This window comes from Spermophilus citellus, assembly GCF_964194105.1.
Source record: "Spermophilus citellus genome assembly, chromosome: 4".
NCBI classification, from domain to species: domain Eukaryota; kingdom Metazoa; phylum Chordata; class Mammalia; order Rodentia; family Sciuridae; genus Spermophilus; species Spermophilus citellus.
This window is the reverse complement of record NC_138185.1, coordinates 15,022,978-15,045,497: the sequence shown is the minus strand read 5'-3', so window position 1 is coordinate 15,045,497 and position 22,520 is coordinate 15,022,978. Positions and strand designations below refer to the sequence as shown.

General features: G+C 46.2%; 1 protein-coding gene across 4 annotated transcripts in view; it reads left to right on the top strand.

The window, feature by feature from the left end:
* The window catches only part of PKIG (cAMP-dependent protein kinase inhibitor gamma), an 87,038-nt gene that overhangs the window by 61,057 nt on the left and 3,461 nt on the right, over positions 1-22,520 (top strand). For 3 of the 4 annotated variants that reach the window (XM_081292631.1, XM_081292632.1, XM_081292630.1), the window contains one exon: positions 20,778-20,951. In XM_081292631.1, coding sequence (XP_081148757.1) covers positions 20,801-20,951 — 151 coding nt within the window. In that variant the 5' untranslated portion in view covers positions 20,778-20,800. Of the gene's footprint in view, positions 1-14,382; positions 14,402-20,777; positions 20,952-22,520 lie in introns of those variants that run through there. The other variant, XM_081292633.1, reaches the window with a different exon arrangement.

The window sequence follows — 22,520 nt, the reverse complement described above, 5'->3', positions numbered from 1 at the left end:
AAGAAGATACTGGGGTCCTATAGCTGTAACTTTGTCCTGTGACAAGGTGATGAGGAAGCTTTGGCCTTGAATCAGTACACAGCTCTTCCTTCCTACAGCCTGCAGTGATTAGACTGCAGGTGGGAGGAAGGAAACACTGAATGAGGATCAGGTGTATACTCAGCCACACTCACAGGCAGAAGAGCTTCTAGAACTACTATTTGTTTAAACCATATGCCAAATATTATGATAAATACTTAAATACTTTAAAATCTCCTTTAGGGCTGGGGATGTAGCTCAAGCGGTAGTGCGCTCGTCTGGCATGCGTGCGGCCCGGGTTCGATCCTCAGCACCACATACAAACAAAGAAAGATGTTGTGTCCGCCGAAAACTAAAAAAAAAAATAAATATTTAAAAAATCCTCTCTCTCTCTCTAAAAAAAAAAAAATCTCCTTTAGTTTAGTCTTATGAAGTACATATATATTATTTTATAGATGTATTTTATAGACAAGGAAACTGAGACTCAAAGACATGAGACCACTTGCTCATGGTGACACAGTTAGGAGGACGTGGAAGAGCTGGAGTCTGGATCCTGTGCTCTGACCCCTGTGCATAGAGCTTGCTATTCTGCTGGCCTCCTGCAGACCTTTCAGACATTGTGGAGGCCACAGAGAAATGGGGGACAGCTCCTCTGTTCTCTTCCAAAACTTGAAAATTCTGTGCAGGGCCACTGGCCACTACTGATCTGGAACAGTTATGGAGGCAGCATGTCCATGTAGCGTTTCTGCAGTCAGCCCTTTTCTCCAAGTGCATTAAATAAAGGATTCTACCTTCCCATCTGTGGGCTAACTGCCTGGCAGCAAGGAATGGGCTTGCTCATGTCCCTGGTCATTTTCCTTCTCACCTGAGCAGAGAGAGTAGGCCATGCACACAGGGGAAGCCTGTTGAGAGTCCCTCCCTGAGCCTGCTGCCACCTGTTCTAACCTGGCCTGCACATGAGGGTGCTCCTCATCTCCCCGAGGAGCCAGGGCCATGAGGAGGGCTCCTTTGAGAGGAGCTAGTGAAACGAGTGGAGAGAGCGGAGGTGAGAACCTGCTGGACTGAACGTTCTTCCCAGGCCCAGATCTTGAAAGGACTGAGACTGTGTTCACAGCAAGCCATTAAAGAATCTTCTCAGTAGAATCAATGTGATCAGAATGTCTGTGTTTACCCATGGCAGTCTACAGATTTAACATAATCCCTATCAAAATTCCAGTGGCATTTTTCGCAGAAGTAGAAAAAATCCTAAAATTCATATGGAACCATAATAGACACTGAATAATAAAATAGTCTTGAGCAAGACGAGCAAAGTTGGAGGCATTCTGATTTTAAATTAGGGTGATAAGGAAACTAGTAATCAAAATAATGGGGTATCAGCATAAAAACAAACATACAATCCAATGGAACAGAATAGAAAGTTCAGAAATAAACTCATGCATGTACAATCAACGAAATATTTGACAAAGGTGTCAAAAATACACAATGGGAGGAAGGAAAGTCCCTTCAATAATTGAGAATACTGGATATCCCCACACACAAAAAACCCACATTAAATCCTGATCTTACGCCATACACAAAAAATTAACTGAAAATGAATTAGAATTTTAAATTTAAGATCTGGAACCATAAAATTCCTAGGAGAAAACATAGGGGAAATCTCCATGGCCTTGTTTTGACTATGATTTTTTGGACATGACACCAAAAGCACAGGAAAAAAAAAAACCAAAAAACAAAACAAAACCAAAGCAAGTGTGACTCCACCAAACTGGAAAGTTTTTATGCAAGAAATGAAGGGCAACTGGACTGAGAAAAAAATATTTGCAAACAATATATCCAAATGTGTTTAATATCCAAATATATATAAGGAACTTATATAATTCAATAGCAAAAGTAACTCAGTTAAAAAATGGGAAAGGACTTAAGTAAATGTTTTTCTAAGGAAAACAGCAGGTATATGAAGAGGCACTCAACATCACTAATCATCAGGGAAATGCAAACTAAAAGTACAGTGAGGTGTCACCTCATACCTGTTAGAGACTGTTATCTTTAAAACATCAAAAGCTAGGCTATGAGTGAGTGGTGGTGCATGCCTATAATCCCAGCAGCTCAGGAGGCTGCTGAGGCAGGAGGATTGCAAATTCAAAGCCAGCCTTAGCAAGGCCCTAAGTAACACAGTAAGACCCTGTCTCTAAATGAAATACAAATAAAAGAGCTGGGGAGGTGGCTCAGTGGTTGAGTGTTCCTGGGTTTAATCCCCATATCCCCCCCCAAAAAAAAAATCAAAAGCTAAATATTGAGGAAGAAAGAGGAAAGAGCACACATATACATTGTTGGTGGAAATGTAAATGAATACAGCCATCATGGAAAATAGGATTGAGTTCCCTCGAAAAATTAAAATTTCAACCTGTGATTTACAAATTCTACTTCTGGGTATTTATCTAAAGGAAATAAAAATCACTGTCTTAAAGCCATATCACTGTGGATACAGCCCAGTGGTGGAACACTTGCCCAGCATTTGTGAGACTCTGGGTTCAATCCCAGCACTACCACAAAGAAAAACAAAACAAAACCCTGAAGAGACACCTGCACTCCCATTTCACTGCAGTGTCACTCACAATAATCAGAATGTGGAAACTACAACCTAAGTGTCCATCAACAGATGAATGGTCATAGAAAATGTTGTTTTAAAAAAGAAGGAAACCCTGCCATTTGTACCAACATGGATGGACATGGAGGGCATTATCCTAATGAAATAAGCTAGAAAGAGAAATACTGCAAGATTTCATTTCTATATAGAATCTAAAGAAGACACTCATAGAAACAGAGGTAGAAGGGTAGTTCCAGGGGCTGGGTAAGGGTGACATGGATGATAGTGATCAAAATGTTAAACTTGGGGCCAGAGTTGTGGCTCAGTGGTAGAGTGCTTGCCTAGCATGCCTGAGGCACTGGGTTTGATCATGGCATCACATAAAAATAAACATATAAAGGTATTGTGTCCATCTACAACTAAAAAATTATTTTTAAAAAATGTTTAAACTTACAGTTATAAGATGAGTGAATTCTGGATACCTAATATACAGTGTGGTAACCATAGTTAATAATAATATATCGTGGAGCTGGGATTGTGGCTCAGTGGTAGAGTGCTCGCCTACCATACACGAGGCACTGGGTTCGATCCTCAGCACCACATAAATGTAAAATAAAGATGTTGTGTCCATCTAAAACTTAAGAATAAATATTTTAAAAATAATAATATATTGTGTACTTGATATTTGCTGAAAGTATAGATCTTAAGTATTCTCACATTAAAAAAAGGTAGATGTGAGATGATAGATATGGTAATTAACTTGATTGTGGTAATCATTTCACAGTGTGTACACATATCAAAACATCGTGCTTTGAATATATAAAATTTTTACTTGTAAATTATACCTTAATAAAGCTGAAAAAAATTAAAATCTGCCTGATTCACTGGAAGCCATTAATCAAACCCTGAGCTGTTGTGTCAGCCCAAAGGATACGGTTATTCTTTTAGCATGTAAATAAGTGCTAAGTGCTCTTATGCCAAACCCAGGGCTGGACTTTTATATGCAGTGTCTAAATAAGTAAAGTAGAAAAGGAAGGCTCTTGGAAATGACATCATTTGGCCAAACAAAGCTGGAAAGGAAGGGGCACAACCAAGTTTTCATTCTAGTCTTTTTTTTTTTTTTTTTTTTTAGCTCCACAACTTTTATTTTTTCAACAACACCCAAGGTACTTCTCAAGGTACTACCACCTTTTATTGTGCATCTTTTCTGAGCCAGGAGTTGTTGTTGTTATTATTATTATTATTTTAACTGTAAATGAACACAGTATTTTATTTGCTTTTGTGTGGTGCTGAGGATTGAACCCAGTGCCTCACACATGGGAGGCAAGCACTCTGCCACTGAGCTACAACCCCAGCCCAACGTTATGTATTTATTATTTCAAATTCTGTTACAACCTTGCATAGAATTATTCTTCCCATTCCACAGATGAAGAACTTGAGGTTCTGAGAGCTCAGGAATCTTGCCTTAACTAAGTAATGAAGCCTGGATTTCCACTGTCTCATGAGACAAGAATGGGCTTTCAATTCTTCCTCTCTACTTCCTCTATTCCTTACCTCTCCAGGTTCTTAGAAGGAAATGTCTAAAAAAAAAAAAAAAAAGGCAGTATTTTCTTCAATCTCACAAAGGCCCCTTGAGTTGGGGATTACTGGTAACTGTTTTACAAATGAAGAAACCAAGCCCCAGACAGGTTCAATGGTTTGCTGAGCATCACCCAATCAGTATCCGATGGAGCCGTGGTGCAGGCAGCCTCTGATTCACAGTTCACTGTGCTCCCACACACTCTCAGCACCACCTCCTTGCAGTTGGGGTAGAATCTCCAGCCTTATTTCTGTCTCTAGTAGTCCCAGGATGTGGAAGGCATTTTCAGCTCTTGAATTTCCCTCTTCTGGTCTACCCTGCCTCCGGCCCCTCGGCTAAGATTCCTCTCCTCTGTTGGCAGAGCAAGGTCTCACTGGCAGGAAGCTGCCTTGAGGTTGGAACTCTCCTGCTGCTTATCAGTAAAGCCTTTGGGCCTTGCCCTATGGTAGCTTCCCAAGCCACCAGGCTCGCATGCTGTTCTGACTCAGGGCCCCTGGGAATCCCCTGGATGCAGATGTTCACGGTGACTAGGATGCAGCCATCAGCTCTAGGACTGTTTTCCTGGCCAAGGCCAGTGTAGGAGGGCAAACCTGTTCCATCTTCTGTGGGAGAGTGCGCTGGTCATGTGTGGCCTAGAACTGGGGTTTTAAGCAGAGGTTTATGGGTAAGCATTAAGGATTCAAGGGCTCCCTGTAATTATGGGCACAGCTTTGTATGTACATATATATACTTTCTAGGCAAAGTGTCCCTAACTTTTCTCAGAGTCTCCAATATGCCTGTAACCTCCGACTTTTCAGAATCAGAGAGAACCCAAGTGTCGTAGGCTACTATGTCCTCTTGCACACTAGCCTCCCAGATGCCGGGCTCTTGGGAGACCACACAAGGCCTCTGGATCTTTCTGTTTAGTGGTGAACTGAGATAAATTACCTAATATTATTGAAGCTTACAGTAGTCTCATGGGATGTCCCAAAGTCCAGCCATGAAATTGCACCATGTAGCCCGTTTCATCTACCTGAACAAATGAGCTTTCTGGTTTTTTCCAGAGGGGCCGCCTCCTTCGCCAGCCCCTAAACCCCACTGGCCCCAGTCCTAGGCAGCGAGAGTGGTGCTGAGAGCTGCAAGCCAGCATGGCTTGCTTTGCCAGGCCCCACTCAGCACCCTGTGCATGCTGTCTCTTTTAATCCTCATGTGCCCCTGTATGCCTGAGGCTGTTATTTTACACATGGGGAAACCGAGGCATGGAGAGCTTGAGTGACTCTCCAGAGATCACACAGCCACTGAGTCATTCAGTGGTGTCTGGCTCAAGCACAGGAGCTTAACTTCCAAGCTTTGGGATGAAAGTCAAGGGCAATTTTAAGAAAAACTAAAGCAGAAAAAGTATGGAGTTGGCTGGTGTAGGGCATACAGCCCTGTATCGTGACATCAAGAGCATTGCCTGGTGTCACAGTTGGCACAAAAACTCATGGGTGAAATCACTGAGGAGGGTTAGTGGGTAATACATTAACACACCCAGTGCAGGACATGAGAAGAATGTTTCTCCATTGCCTCTCAGGGAAGCATTTCTTACAGCTTTATTGAGGTAGAACTCATGTTGCAGTTCAGTGGCTTCACTGTGTCATTGCCACAGTTGACTTCAGCATGTTGTCCTCACCCACAAAGAAACCCGCCTCCTTTGCCAGCCCCTAAACCCCACCAGCCCCAGTCCTAGGCAGCCACCAGTCTACTGTCTGTCTCCAGATGAGGCTTTGATACCCACAGGAGTGATGGGTGGGAATCTTGGTGCTCAAGTGCCTCGTTCCCCAGGGCATAATTAGACAAATGGAATTTGACTCTAATGTATTTTATAAATGGATTTATTAGCCAAGAAACTATAAGTGTGTCTCTGATATGCCTTATTTTGGGGTTGACACAGGCAGGAGGCAAGTTTTTTTCAGAGTAATTTCTACCTGTTAACGTCTCCCGTCAAGCTGGCTCTGCTCAGCGAGCAGCTGTAAGGTGATGCCAGTTTTGTGGGGCCATCTTTCTTCACTGGCATCAGAACCAGTGGTGGTTCAGCACAGGCTCTTCTTTCTGTCATCTGAATCCCTGGCTCAGGTTCTTGCCCTGTGTTGATGTGAAGGGCACCCGCCCAACACTCTTTGAAATTCAGGCAACAGCACAGGGAGGATCCTGTGAGGCACCTGGGGGACATGAAACTGCACCCTCTCTTGAGCCCTTTCACGTTGGCAGACCCACTGTATGTTCACCTGGCTCATCGATTTTTTTATTCTTTTAGAAAACACTTCCTGGGCACTACACACCGAGCAGCGTGCAGGTGCTCCAGAGGGGCTCTGAAAGGTCATCTTCCAGGTAGTTAAGGTCAGAATAGCCAAGATGAGAAAAGCCACAGCGGGAGGGACAAAGATGCGACAGAGGCAGTGTCATCCACTTCAGGGCAAAGCCATTGTTAGAACACACCACCCTAAAGAATGGATAGTGAATTAGGATTGAGGAAATGCAAGTTCAAATCTTGATTCAAGCATTAACCAATTAGAGGATTGTGGGTGGTCCAAACCACCTTCTGAGCCCTGGACTCTCCACTTTGAGGATTAAATAATGCAGTGCCTCTAAAAAGTACCTTCAAGGTCATGGCTGAAAACAGTACCTACTTAGTAAAGTGGAAAGAATGACTGACAGAATGAAGGAAAAGTTTGTAATTTTCAGTGGTAGAGCATAACTCTAGCAGGCCAGCCTACTAGACCTTCTCTTTTTTCCCCAGTCAGGACCTTCCTGCCACTTCAGCCACTTTGAGCTCACCTTTTTCAAGGGCTTCCACTTCCTCTGATTGTACCAAGAGAGTATTGCCTTGGGGGCCTTGGGCCTAGTAGCCAGCCACTCCTTCACTTTGAATCTAGGTTCCAGTTCATTCTACCTAGGTATAAAGTGGGTCTAATTCTACAAGACCACTGTGAAACTTAAATAAGGTGATACATGAAAAGCATTTGTCACCATATTAAGTATATGTATATATCAATCATATAAATGAAGCCATTTCTACTTAATTTGTTTTTCTAAAATTTTAAATAATTTATAGTAATTATTTTATTACTGTCATTGCTATTTGTATGGTCAGGAGCCAGAACTCAGTTTTTTTTTTTTTCTTTTTGGGGGCATGCATGCGCGCGCTCGTGTGTGTGTGTGTGTGTGTGTGTGTGTGTGTGTGTGTGTGTGTGTGTTTTGTTTTCTTGTAGTGCTGAGGATCAAACCCAGGGCCTCATTCATGTTAGGCAAATGCTCTACCACTGAGCTACACCCCTGGCCCTCAGATGGTTATTTTAGTCATTGAGAGAGTGCTATAGTTCTTAAATTCTTATTTTCTTGGCCAGTTTGTTATTCATTAATTCATTCATAGACTTATTTCTGTTGAACTAGGAGAACCGTTGCCTGGCAGTTCCATGAAGACTCAGTATCAGGAGGGTGGTGGCTGAACCAAGGACTCAGGAATCTTATGTAAACTGTGTTAAACGTGGGCCAAAGGTGCAGGTGACGTCTCTGGTCTGCTTGAGTAGTAACAGTTCTTGACTTGCAAACATTGCTATTCCAAAATCCAAGGGAGGTGATTATTTAATTATTTACTGATATGGTGTTTTTAGGATTCTGAACCTTACTTCTGCCTGGAAGTAGAAAGAAAAGGAGAATTTGGGTTCTTCTTCAACTTAACAGAAAGATCCCAACCCTTTCTGGCATTGCCCTTGGGCACACAATGTTTGTGCCTATGAGACCCCCTCATTGCCTCTAAGGTGTCACACACTTTACACTAGAGAGCAGCCTCTGAGAACTGGCAATGGAAGGAAGCATTGAAGGATTCCGTTGGAAATGTCAGTGAGGGTAAATCAAAATGAGAGCAAAATCCGGAGTGTGCCCTTGTTCTCCAGGTCCCCGAAAGATCCCCAGCCATGGTCAGTCCTCTCATTCTCTCTCCTGCTCACTCTTCTCCAGTCCTGTGGCCTCCTTGTTCATCTTATGAATGCCAGGCATGCCCGGCATGGCTCCCCACTCACTTCCTTCAGGGCCCTGCACCAGTGTCACCATGATCTATTAGAGAGACTCTCTGTCCTCAGTGGAAAATCTCACTCTCCTGCCTTATCCTCTGTTTTAGTCATCTTTTCATCACTCACCAAAAGACTTGACAAGAACAGTGTAGAAGTGGAGAAGTTTTTTGGCTCACTGTTTCAGAAGTCTCGGTCCATAGATGGCTGATAACTCCGGGCCTGAGGTGATGCAGAACATCGTGGCAGAAGGGCATGGTGAAGGAAAGCAGCTCAGGACATGGCAATCAGGAAGCAGTGAGAGAGCTCCACTCACCAGTGACAAAATAAAACCCCAAAGACATGCCTCCAGTGATCTAGCTCCTCTGGCCACACCCTACCTGCCTATAGTTACCACCTAATTAATCCTTGTTAGTGGATCAGTCCATTGATTAGGTTACAACTTTCATAATCTAATAATTTCACCTCTGAAAATTCTTGCTTTGTCTCATACATGAGCTTTCTGGGGAAACCACATATCCAAACCATAATATTCCACCCCTGCTCCCCAAAAGCTCATGCCTATCTCACAATTCAAAATACAAATCTCATTCATTTCTAGGAGTCCCCACAGTCTTTAACACTTCCAGTATTACCCAGAAGTCCAAGTGCAGAGTCTCCAGGGACTCAAGGCAAACTCTAAGCAAGAGTCCCTGTAAAAATCAAAAGCAAGTTACATGTATCCAATATATATTGGCACAGAGTAAACATTTCCATTCCACCAGTGTGGCCCCACCCCCATGTCCTTGCTGTTTGTAGCCCATGTGACCTCTCTCTTTGCTTGTTTCCTGCTCAGTTTCTTGCAGTTTTCCTCAATTGACATCCGATGGTACTGGCATCTCTTAATTTCAGGGGTCTCCATTGCAGCTTCAGCTTCCTTTCACATGTATTACCCTCTCAGGTGCTGCCCACAGGGACTCCTGCACTGCTCTACTTTGCCTGGCCTTCCAGGCCTTCCTTTGAAATCTCAGTGGAAGCCTCCATGATCACCTAAATCCAGCAATCTGCATTCCTGCAGGACCAGCATCATGTGGTTGGCACCAAGGTCTGCCACCATCTCAAGAAGTAGCCAAGCCTCCTGGAACCATGGCTGCAGCAGCCCCTGAATGCCTGGGCGGCTGGGCGTGGTGAGACAACTTCCCAGGCCCCCTTGTGCAGGCAGAGTGCCCCGCTGTCTCTTCTCAAGTTACTTTTACATCCTTGAGCCTAAGATGGGTATGGTCTTGCCAATTCCTGAGATGCCCTTTTGCTTTCCTTTTTTCTTTAGTGGCTGAGATCTCTTTAACAACCACAGCTTTTTAGCCACAGTTTATACTGTTTTTGGAACCCAGGGATACTTTACCACTGAGCTAAATACCTAGCCCTTTTTATTTTATTTTTTTATCTTGAGATAAGGTCTCACTAATTTGCTTAGGGCCTTGCCAAGTTGCTGAGGCTTTTCTTGAACTTGTATTCCTCCTGCCTCAGCCTCCCGAGTTGCTGGGATTACAAATGTGTGCCACCGCTCCTGGCTTTACATGCACATTTTTAGCCAGACTGCAAGTTTTCAGATCTTTCTGCCCTGCTTTCTACTCTTGATTTTCACAGTAAACTTAGCTAAAAGCTCTGCCACTGTGTGAATTCTGTGCTGCCTTGAAATTTTTTTTTGCCAGAATAATTTCTCCATCACCTTTAAATTCAACCTCATAGAAGTCTCAGGACACAGACAAAATGTGGACAGTTTTTTTTTTTTTTTTGCTAGAATGTAATATGAAAAGCCACTAGTCCAATTTCCAGTAGAGTCCTCCTTCTCTTCTGAAACCTCATGAACTCAGTCTTCACTTCCACAGTTCTCTCAGCCTTCTGGTCTTCTGAGCTTCCACCAGAATCTCCCCTTAAACTCCACTGACAACATTCTACAGTTTTTCCAGCTTACATCTCTAAACTTTTCAAAATTCCTCCCCCAAATTACAAAAAGCTCCAAAAGCTTCTGAACCACATGGTCAATTTAGTAATAGCAACAATCTCACTTCTCAGTACCAGTTTCCGTTTTAGTCAGCTTTTTGTCGCTGTGATCAAAAGACCTGACAAGAATAGCATAGAGGAGGAAACATTTAGTTTGGTTTACAGTTTCAGAGGTCTTAGTCCATAGACAGCCAACTCCATAGCTCTGGGCAGGAGGTGCTGCAGAACATCATGGCATAAGGGCATGGTGGAGAAAAGCAGCTCAGGACATAGCAATAAGGAAGCAGAGAGAGAACTTTGCTCAACAGATAACAAAAAATAAACCCCAATAGCATGCCCCCAGTGACCCAACTTCTCCAGCCTGCCATTACCACCAATTAATCCATATCAGTGTATTAATACATTGATTAGGTTAAAGCTCTCATAACCGATCATTTCACCTCTAAACTTTCTTGCATTGTCTCATACATGAACTTTTGGGGGGCACCTCATACCTAAACCATAATACCCTCCATAATACTCTTGCTGCCTAATATTTTGTTTATTGGTTGGTATGAGTTGCTCTGCCAGCATATGAACTTCATGAAGGTGGAGTATGTTTTGTTCACTGCCAAACAATTAATATAAAGGAAGAGAATTTTAATTCCTTAAAATTATATGAATGCCTACACCTGGAGCCCCCATATATGTTGTGTAGATGGATTCAATACCTTTATTTTATTTATTTCTTTAATGTGGTGCTGAGGATCGAACCCAGTGCCTCACACGTGCTAGGCAAGCACTCTACCACTGAGCTACAACCTCAGCCCTGATTTTTTGAAGTTTTTAAAGATTTATATACAGTATACTGAAGTGGTCTTTCTCATCAGCTCTGTGGGCTGTTACTCTCCCTTTAGTAATAGGCTGACAAGAGCCGTGATCCTGAGCTAGTGTTACACACACACCCATCCCCACCTGTCATTGGGAGAATAACTGGAAGGAGTGTCCCATCACCACAACCTGTGAAGAGTTAAGGATTTTTGAGCTGATCTCCCTTTTTAGGCTGTGAACTTCTCTCAAGGACCTGGCTTTGTATCCATGGTGTTCTAAGCCTGGTACTGATTGAGTGATCAGTAAAATTTTGTTGAATGAATTAATATTATAGAAATAGTATCTGCTTTTCATTATCCACAGTATATTTAGGGGATGCTCTTTATAGAATTCTAGAAAAATTAGAGAGGAAGCCCTGAGACAGAAGTAAATAGAGGTTGCTCTAGTTATCCACTGCTGCATAACACATCACCCCCATGGTATAAAACAATAGCAGTAATTCATTCTCTCTCTCAGTCTCTGTGGATGAGGGGTTTGGCACAGATTGACTAGGTAATTCTGGCTTCAATCTCTCATGCAGTTGCAGTTAGATAGCAGCCAGGGTTGGAGCAGTGAGGGGCCTGTGTAGCCAGGCTGGCCAGTCTCTCTCCATACCAGCTCAGGCCTTCTCCACGTGGTCACCTCAGGGGCTAGTTTGGGCTTCCTCACAGCATGGCAGCCTCAGATTTCCAACATGCAACTGAACCTTCAAAGGCAGGTGTCCCACCGAAGAACCAGGTGGAAACTTCATTTTCGAAGTCACACAGCATCTCTCACATTGCATTTTATTTGTTAGAAATTACTCAGAGTCTGCAGGTACAGTTCAGGGGTAGAGTATTTTCCTAGCATGTTCAAAGCCCTGGGTCCAGTCCCTAGTACCCAAGGGAAAAAAAGAAGAAAAAGCTAGTTACCAAGTCTGGCTCGTTCAAAGAGATTCAAGTTAGTCTCCACTCTTTATTTATTTATTTATTTTTAAATTATAGATGGACACAGTGTCTTTATTTTTACTTTATGTGGCTCGAACCCAGTGCCTTACTCATGCTAGGCAAGTGCTCTACCTCTGAGCCACAACCCAGCCCTCCATTCTTTTTTTTTTTTTAATTTTTGTAGTTGTAGATGGACAGAATGCCTTTGTTTTCTTTATTTATTTTTATGTGGTGCTGAGGATTGAACCCAGTGTCTTTCACGTGCTAGGCAAGCACTCTGCCACTGAGCTACAGCCCCAGCCCAGTCTCCATTCTTTTGACAGAGAAGTAACAAAGAATTTATAGACATGTTTCAAACCTATCACAGAAGTGGCAGTTTAACCCTTCATTCACACTTGAACCCCTGAGATTGGAGGGGAAGACCTGTACCCTGTGGCACTCAGCCTGGCATCCGCTGAGTGGAGCTCAGCATGCCCCTAGGCTTTTGGCAGGCCTACTTGGAAGTGATCTCACATTCCCTTCCTGCCCCTCCCTTCACAGTAGATGAAGGCTGCCACTCTCTGGGAACTCTGCTTTGTAGGTGAGTCCCTTAGATAATGTGTAAAATGGCAGCAGGCCTGAGGAGACCCAGCGTGCCTGGCCACCAAGCAGTAGTCCAGTGGAACTGTTCTTCATTCCCGAGACTCCACAGAAGCACAGGCTGTCATGGATGAAAGTTTGCACCATGGTTCCAGTCACCAGCCCTATATAAAACAATAATCTGTCCTGCCACAGGATATAGCTGTGGTGAGAGTTTTCAAATGTGTACCTCAAAATAATTGTTTTTACTATTGCTGTGGAGTTTGATTCCAAAAATTTGTTGGCAGAATTCATCGGCTCAGCCCAGCATCACAAGGTTTTACTCCAGCTGCAAATCCAAAGCAGAATTTTGCATCAGTGGACAAAATGCATCTGCGTTTTTGTTGTTGTTATTATTGTCTTTGTTTTGATTTTTCTTTTTGCCAACTTAGTAGAATGTTTTCTGGGGACTTCCTTGCTTTCTTGCCCTTTCTTCATCTATGTCTTATGAGGCTGTGACTGAGGGGAAAGAAAGGCAGAAGAGGAATGTGCATGTTTAACAAACCCTTACTGGATGCCACACACATGCTAACTCAGTCCCATGCTTTGTCACATAAGAGGACAGGCTCAATCCTGCTTCACACTCTGGGTGTACAACCTCAAGCAAGCTTCTAAGCTCTCTGAGCCTCGGCTGCCTCTTCTGTAAAACAGCAATGATACTTTCTGTTTTGTTGTGTTAGTGTAAAATTACAAGAGATAATGGCTGTAAGATGCTTGGCACAGCCTGGCATGGAGTAGCCCTCCCTAAAGGTGGGCTATGATTAATCCCCACAGTCACATTTAAGGCAGCTGTCGGCCCCCGCCCCCACTCCTTCATAGAATTGTCATCAGTGCCGGGGGTTTCCCAGCAGCCGTGGGCTATGGGATAGAGGTTGGGACTCTAAAGCCCTTCCTGTGTCCACCTTATTTGCCTCCAGGTGTCTGAGCCTGGGCCTCCTTGGCCTGCAATAGTGATAGGCAGAGGAACTCTGGAGACCTCAGGCCCTGCCAGTCCTAGAGCAGGAACATTTGAAAAATCCAAAGCCAGATTTCCACCTATGTACTCTGTGTCCACCAGACTCTGTAGAGAGCAGGGTGTAGAGAATGCTGGAGGCATGGGGGTTACTCTAGTGAAGGCCCTGAGGTCAGGAATTGAATTAGATATAGCTGGGTATGGTGCTGCACATTATAATCAGAGCAGCTCAGGAGTCTGAGGCAGGAGGCGAGCCTCCTATTTGAGGCCAGCCTCAGCAAATAAGTGAGGCCCCAAGCAACTTAGTGAGACCTTTTTCCCTTTTTAAATATTTTTTATTGTAGATGGATATGACATCTTTATCTTTATATGTTTATTTTATGTGGTGCTGAGGTTCGAACCCATGCCTCCCGTGTGCGAGGCAAGCGCTCTACCACTGAGCCACAACCCCAGCCCCAAGTCCGTTTTTCAAAATGAAGAATGAAAAGGGCTGGGAATGTGGCTCAGTGGTTTAGTGTTCCTGGTTTCAGTCTATTTATTACCTACCTACCTAAATAAATAATAATGTTTGAGGAATTAAAGAGAGACCCATATGGCCAGATCAAAATGGGCCTAGAGAGGAAATGAGAGGAAAGAGTGCAAAGGGAGGTAGGGCCAGATCACTGTGGGACTTCCGGGGCTGGCTTAAGAGTTTGGAGTTTGCTCAGTATGGAATAGAAAAGCATCAGAGGTTGAATGAAGCACGGGTATCACGTGGCCCAGTTTCTATTTGAGAACATTGTTCTGGCACTGTGTAGGAATCCATCGGGGGCTGAGGGGGAGAGAAGCAGGACTGCAGTGAGGGGCTCTGCAGGGGTCCAGGTGAGAAGTCATGGGAGCCAGGTGGTGCCCGTGGAGGGGAAAGCTGGGCAGATCTAAGCTCTGTTTTCCAAGTAGGAATGACAGGACCTGGTGACAAACTGAATTGTATGTGGGTGGTGAAGGAGGAGGAGGATCAAGAACAGATCCAGGTTTATAGCTCCAGCAGCCTGGGCGGCTGGCGGTGCCTTCACTGAGCTGGGGAGGCTGGAGGGGCGAAGGCTGGGGCTTGACAGGTGAAGCTTGCAGTGCTGATGACGTAGCCAAGTGCCACACAGAGAGGCCGTTAGTCACAAATGCAGAGTCTTAAGAGAGTCTGGAGTTCTCGGGGTTCACAATGTACACTATTTAAGGGATAGGCTAAGAACTACCCCAGGGACCACATGGAGAATAAGACTGTGGTCCTCGGGGAGGGGCTCTGACAGAAAGGTCCCCAGAGGAGGAGGCCACTGTGTAGTGGCCAGAGAGGTTGGAGGGAAGCCAGAGGGTGTGGTGTCTGGTGGCCCTCAAGGTCTGAGAAGAAGTCAGTCAGAAGAGGACAGACAGTTGACTTGGGGACTGGCAACATGGAAGTCACTGAGAGCTTTGGCTCCAGCTCCCAGCCTCCCCTTCTCACCACGCCACCTCCCAAAGCAGCTGTCACTGCTACCTGCCCTGCTCTGCCTCTCTGCAGGGCTCTGGGCCTTCTAGGTGTGCAGGCCAGGGCCCAGCTGGCTGCCTTACCCATGGCCACTCTTTGAATGGGCAGCAGGCCCTGTGCTGGTGGAGCTGTGCTGATGTGTCCCTAGGGCACTAGAGAGAGCTTTGGTGCCAGCCGCCAGCGGGCTGAACATGGCAACAGCCAGCAGCCCTGCCCTGCCCTGGCTCCTCAGAACGTGTGGCGCTTGGGCCCTGCCTCTTCTGCCCATCTTAGTGCCTCTTTGGTTCTGGCCTCCCATCCCAGAGAGAAGCCGCTGCTCTCTTTGAATGTGGGGAAGGCTGGTTCAGTAGACCCTGGTGTTGCCCTCAGGTGTCCACAGCCCGTTCTTCTCTCAGAGAAGCCTCACGGAGCGTTGGCCCATCCCAAGGAGGCCTCCGTCACAGCACCGAGTCGCCCTCCTGTGCTGTGTCCTCTGCAAAAGTCTGCTTGCTTTTTGCGTGTTTTTTGAAAATATTTAACTTAAAAAAAAACAGGAAATGACCTTTGAAGTATATTTGGAAAACAATTTGGAAGTGTCATGGAATCTGCCTGAGCAGTGGGGGCTACTAGCTCCGACTTGGAACACACCATGTAGCTCTTGGCAGAGTCCGGGGTCTCTTTAGTTTACAAAGCTGCGGAGAATAGTAGGACCAAGGGAACAGTGGCTTCCTGTGGAGAAACCTGACATGCCTGAGTGAGCACCTGCAGGACCCTAAGAGCTGGGGTACAGTGCAGGGGTACCTTCCCTTCCATCCTGGACGTCCAAGGTCAGTCATATGCCCCACCAGCATTCAGACCCCACAAAGGCCCCGCCTACTAGGGATGAGGAAAAGGAGGCTTCTTTCCTTAGCAGCCCGGGAGGCTCAAGCTGAGGTGAGAGATGTCAGCCTCACTGACTCTGGGCTCTGCCTGGATTGGCTCCTGGCTCACTCTACCTTTTCTGTCATTTTAGCTCAAAGTCACCTCCTCAAGGAGGCCTTCCCTGACCATGCCACCTTTAACCAAACCATCCACACAGCAGAACACTCTCCTGTCCTTCTATCGCTCGTGCATAATCTGCTACAATTGAGGAATTTACTTGTTCTTTACCTTCTTCTAGCAGCAGGCTATAAATGTCTTGTTTGGGCTCCGGTGTGTCCTACACCTGGCAAGGCATGAAGAGGATGTTAGTGGTCAGTGAATGAATGAGTTGGCAAGGCTGGGAGGGACTTAAAGCTCACATTTCAGTTTTCCTTATTCAGATGTGGGGAAGGAAGCTGGGCAAGGGGAAGGGTCTCAGTGAGGCACTGAAGAAGGACCCATAGGTTCTGGTCTCAATGGCACCTTTAAGCACAGAGGAAAAGCATCAGAAGGTCAGTTTCCCCAGTCTCTCCCCCCTCAAGTGGACCAGACTAATGTTCTATTAATCACGTGCTTCTTCCGCTCCCCCACCTGACCAGGCTCTGGAGCATCATTGTCTCCTAAATGTTGCTTTGTTCCCAGGTTGCTGAGGTGAGGGGAGCTGTCCAGAGTCTCCCAAGAACAGCCCAGACTACAGGAACCAGCTCCTGTTTGTCACCCTCATGTCACAAACAAACCCATACAAAATGTCATGGATAGGGTACCCATGAAACAGAGCAGTGAAGGGAAAGCTGTGCTTTGCACCTGTCTGTTCACCTTCCAGGTGTTGCCCTGTGATCCTGTGGAGAGGCAGATAGGCCCTGAGGACCCCTCCTTGTGAGTGAGTTAGATGCCCCTATAAAAGGCTTTCGGGGGCTGCCTCTTTTGTCACTTCTACCTGCCTCCTACATGTGAGGTACACTGTTCCTCCCCTCCGGAGGACACAACAATCAAGGCAGCACCTTGGAAGCAGACAGCAACCCTCACCTCAAAACCCCCAAATTGAGGATGCTCGCACCTCAATCTTGGATTTCCCAGCCTTCAGAATTGAGAGAAAGAAATTCCTGTTCCTTATAAATTGTCCAGCCTCAGATATTTTGTTTTAGTGGCACAAAATGAACTAAGAGGAATTTTTCTTAAAAAGTCCATCAGTAGGAAAGAGATTAAATCATTCTACAGTAGAGAGACAACAAAATACCCTGTAGCCAATAGGAAGAACAATCTAGCTCTATAAGGACTTAGGATTTATTTCCAGTGTCTTGATACAGTCACACTACAGTGGTTTCAAGGTGATTGGAGATTGTTTCTAAGACATATTTTTAATTGAAAAAAAGAATGATGGAAAATAAAATATTGTTTTCAATAAAAGAAAAGGGAAGGAAAGAAGGAGGGAATTTGGAGATGTCATAGACTGGAAGGATCTAAGAAAGGGCTTGCGTGGGGAAGGTGTCTGGGGTAGGCTGGGAGGGTTCTGAATACTTGTGTCTTTCCTCTTGTACCCTTTGAGCTTTATGCCACTTTCACACATAGACAAAAATTATTTGGGGGCCAAGGAGGTAGTTCAATGACAGCATGTGTGAGCTCCCGGGTTCAGTTTCCAGAACAACAATAATTAATTAATTAATTAAGAATTATATGAGTGCTTTTATGTAAAAAAATTTTTAATATAAAAGATTTAAAAATTACTCAATTTAAATATGTGATTATACAATTGAGGCTTTTTTTCCCATTTGACAATATATATGAAGATTTCCTCATATCTTTAAAAAATATTGCTGGGTATGGTGGCACACACCTGTAATCCCAGTAGCTTGAGAGGCTGAGGTAGGAGGATCGAAAGTTCAAGGCCTGCCTCAGCAACTTAGCAAGGCCCTAAGCAACTTAGTGAGACCCTGTCTCAAAATAAAAAATAAAAAGGACTGGGGATGTGGCTCAGTGGTTAAGTGCCCCTGTGTTTAATCCATGGTACCCCACCCCCCAAAATTCACAAACATCATAATCCCTGAATGATACTTCATTTGAATATAAATTAGCATATTTATATATTTCTCCATTTTACAGTTGGTTGTTCTGGAATTTTAAATATTACTACAATGAACATCTTTGTACATTTATTTTCATGCACAACTGGGATTATTTTCTTGTAATAAATTATTATAAACTGACTTAATGGCTCAAGGATATTAAGAAAGTTGAGGTTTCTTGTTTCCTATTGTTAAGCCATTTTTAAAGAAGTCCTTGGTAGTTTACACTCTCAATGACAGGATTTGAGAAGAACCATTTTCTTTGTGTGACGCCCTGAGTTTCAACCCTAGCAACAAACAACAAAACAAAACCCCTAAAATGAGAGTGACCATTTGCTGGCACAATATTCCACTCTGAGGATTCTTTCTTTTATTTTCCCATTTGCTTTTAACTTTAAAGAGCAGAATATGAGCACATACGAGCACAAATGTGTAAGAGAAATGAGAATCTGATACACTGGTGCTTTGGAACAGAGGGCTCCCAGGGCCCTGCAGGGATGGGGAGGGGGCAGCTGAGTGAGCTCCAGATGGCTTGGTGGGTGTGTTCCAGGACTGGGCTTTGAGCTTGTCAGAGTGCCCTCTCTGTGACAGGTTGGGCAGCTTTCTGTCCTGGGAAGCTTGTAGGGTCAGGCGGGGCAAAGCCCCAGGGTGTCTGAGTGAGGCTAGCCTTTTAGATGAGCTTGTAACTCCATCCCAAGGTATTCTCCTGGAGATACCAGACAAGAAGAGCAGCACTCTGCAGGATGCAGGCCTTTCCCAGGTCCTGAGGTGCAGACAGTCCATCATCCCTAGAGAGGTGGTGGCAGAGGGGCTGGATGGATGCCTGGATGGATAGACAGATGAAATGTGATCCTGGGAGCGGTTACAGAGCAGCTGCTCTCCCCCAGGTGCTGCTCGGAGTGTGCAGGGATGGAGCAGCCAGATCACAGCTGCTGGGATTGGTCCTGTTTGCATGGTGAGAAGCTTCCTGTTTTCATGGAGCTGACTTTAACCAGAGAACAAGAGCTGAAGAAACCAAGGCTTCAGGGGACAGAGTGGCTTGACAGGGTCAGACCCTTCCCATGAGCAGCAGATACAAGGGGAGCAGAGCCTAGGCCTAGGACCCAGAGGGTCTGCTGAGGCCTTTCCCATTCAGGCTTGTAAACTTAGCTCAGACGCTGTGCCAGCCATTAAGTGAAGTATACAAAGCATAAATTCCTGGTCACACTACCTTTGCTATTATTAGCATTGTCCTCATAATTTGGACTGGTGGTTATGCTATTGTTACCATTATTACAGCAGCCCATTCTCCTGATATGAAGACTTGAGCACTTTCCCCATAGGGAGAGGGTTGAAGTGAAACTGTGACCTACAGAAGGAACTGCCTCTGGGAATTCCTTTAGCTGAGGAGGAGCCTGAACCCCCACCCCTCAGGCAGCAAAGAAAGATATGCAAGGTGCGCCATCTTCTGGATAGAAGGGGAAATCGCCTTACACAGAATTTTGGCCCTGCTTTTGTTTTACAGATGGGAAACAAGAGGCTCAGAGAGAGTCAGGTCTTTGTTCCAAAGAATAGGCTATAAAACACAATGTGTAGTATGATCCCCAGATAATTTTTTTTGGGTGTGTTTCAAGCCCAGGGCCATATGCTTCTTAATGTATATGGCTCTTCTTTACAGCTGTGGCTGTCTTCTTCTCACTCCTAGGCTGTTCCTCAACCTCGAGGGCTGTTAGTCCCCATCTCAATAGTAATGATTTCTTCTTCCATCTCTTTCCTCCCTTTATACCCCATCTTTCTTCTGAGCGCCAGCCCCTTTGGTCCCTGTATCTACTCCCCCTGTCCTCTGGGAGGGCTCACAGGCCATACAAGGTTGGCATCACTAACTAGAACTCTTAACTTCACCCTCAGAACTCGCCTTCACTCCCCAGATACTCTGCTGACATTCCCTGTTGAGGAAGCCACACCGCTGTCCACCTATTTATTCAAGCGCAACCTAAGTTCCCCAACAAACAATAACTATTATGGATTTGTCCTCCAAATTACATCTCAAGTTGGCCTCGCCACCGCCTTGCTCCACCACTGTCTTCTTGTACCCGAGCGGAAGTCTCCCGACTTCCTTCCCTCCAGGCCCAGCTCCAGCTAGAACCCTGAGTCATCTTTGAAACGCACAGCTAATCATTCATAACCTGGCCTGACACCCCTCAGAGTCCAAGTTTCAGATGTGGTCTGACCCCTGCCCACCTCAGCACTGTCCCCAGTGTCCCTGCCCCACCATTCTCCAGACTGCTGGCTCTTTTGCTTTTCAGCCCACCATACACTCCCTCCTCAGAGTCTTCACAGGTGCATCACAGAGAAGATGTTCCTTCTCTGTGATGCTCTTCCTCTCACTCTTCATCTAAATGTCTGTTCATGTCACTTTGCCAACTCCAGCCTTGGTCAGGTCCTGCCAGTCACTTCAGCACCCTGCATTCTCCCTCACAGGGCTGCGCACTGTGGTCCTGATGTAGGTGCCGGGTAGTTGGATGCCGCCTCTGGTAGATCATAAGCCCTGTGAGAGCAGGGACCATGGCCAACTTGTTTTCTGCTACATCTATAGCACCTAGCCAGTGCCTGGCACATGATACTGATAAGTGTGTCAATGTTTCCTTAGAATAAAGGCTGTGTTCTTTGAGATGGTGGTGGTGGTTGGCTGTGTCAGGGGTTACAGGTGGCTGATTTTGTTCTTTGTATTTTCTGTGCTTTCTGCTCTGTCTGCAGTAAAAAAGGCAGTAGCTGTCATTCTGCCTCACCTCTGCCCTCCTGTCCTCTGTCCCCACAGGCCCGAGGAGCGATGCAACAAGCATGATGGAGGTCGAGTCCTCCTACTCGGACTTCATCTCCTGTGACCGGACGGGCCGTCGGAATGCCGTCCCTGACATCCAGGGTGACTCAGAGGCTGTGAGCGTGCGGAAGCTGGCTGCAGACATGGGCGAGCTGGCACTTGAGGGGGCAGGTCAGATCCAGTGGTCCTGGCAGGGGAGAGGCTGGCACCCCCATCCCAGATTACCCCTCTTCCTCAGAGAAGCAGCTGCACTCCAGTTAGGCCTGCTGATAGTCAGTGGCAGAGACCAGCCAGTCTCTAGGTTGGCAGTGCCAACATCTCAGGCCCCAGAGACTCCCTGGCCAGGCATCCAGGGCACTCCCCTTCCCTCTCCCCAGTCCACTCACCGGTTCTGTCATTCTCCTCCAGGATACATCCAGCTCCCTCCACTGGGCGCTGGCCACTACCCACCTTCCTGGCCTCCCTGTACCCACTCCCCCACTCTCCAGCCCACCCCTACAGCCAGCAGGGTCCTTTCTACCCATCTTCAGCTTAGAACATCTCCCTCCCCTCTCCTGGAGCTGGGGCTGCTGTCCTCTTGTCCTTGGTCCCAGGCTCAGAGGGCAGATGCTCTGAAAGGCGCCCCTAACAGCTAAAGCCTCCTCCCCAGCCATGTGACTCTCCTCACCCTCAGATAAGGTCTCATTTGTTGTAGCAGCTCCGAAATAGCAGGGGCCTGTTCTGCCTGGCACACAGCAGGTGCTTGGTGACCACAGGCCAAGAAAGGCCCAGAGGAAAGGTCACATGCACCATTCAAGTATTGTCTGGGACACTCCACTTCCTCTGTGTCTCCCTCCATCCTCCCAGAAAACCCTGCTGGGCTCAGGTCCAACCTGTCTGCTCTGGGCTCTTCTGGGAAGCCTTCCCTGGCCCCTGCCCTGGCTAGGGCCTTTTCCTCTGAGAAAGGCTTCCATAGCACCTCCAAGGCCAAGGTCATGACTATCACATCACTTCCCACAGGGCATTGGAGCTTTGGGCTATCTGCACCCACCTCTCCAGGGCAGTGCTTATAGGATGGTTAGAAGGAACTCTGCTTGCTACAGTAACAAGCTGGGGGAGGGGTGGGAGTGGGTGCGAGGAGGCCAGGAGGAAGCCATAGTCTTGCCTTGCTCTGTAGAGCCCCAGCCTAGAGTTCTTGGTCCTTGCTGCCCAGAAATGACCTACAGGGACAAAACAGAAGACTTCAGAACCTAACTCATGTTATAGGTGGACAAACTGAGGCCCAGAGAACTATATTAACTTGCTGGGTGGCCTGCTCAGGGTCATCCCGATAGTCTTTATACCTCGAGAAAGAGCCCCTGACCCCTGCTGCAGGAACCCCACGCACCCACACCTCCTGTTTGAAGGTCTGCAGGCTCTCCCTGGTGATGTGGCCCAAGTGCCTTACCCAGGTGTGGACGCCACCTCAGCTGCCATCCTGCTCTCCTCTCCAGCCTCAGTTCTCACTTCCTCCCTATCCAGCCAGAGGAAAGTACTGCTTGTTTTCAAAACTGCCCTGTCAGCTCCTCTGTCTGGCTCTTCCTTCCTCCCCTGCCTGGCTGCTTCTCACTTGTGAAGACACCTGCTCTGCTGAGAGGCCTTGCCTGACCACATCCCCCTCAGAGAGAGGCCCCCTTGTGTGGGCAACCTCCTTAGACCCCTTACCACAGCTGCCCCCCACCCCTTCACCAAGCTGCTCCAGTGTGCTCGCGGTGCCTGGCA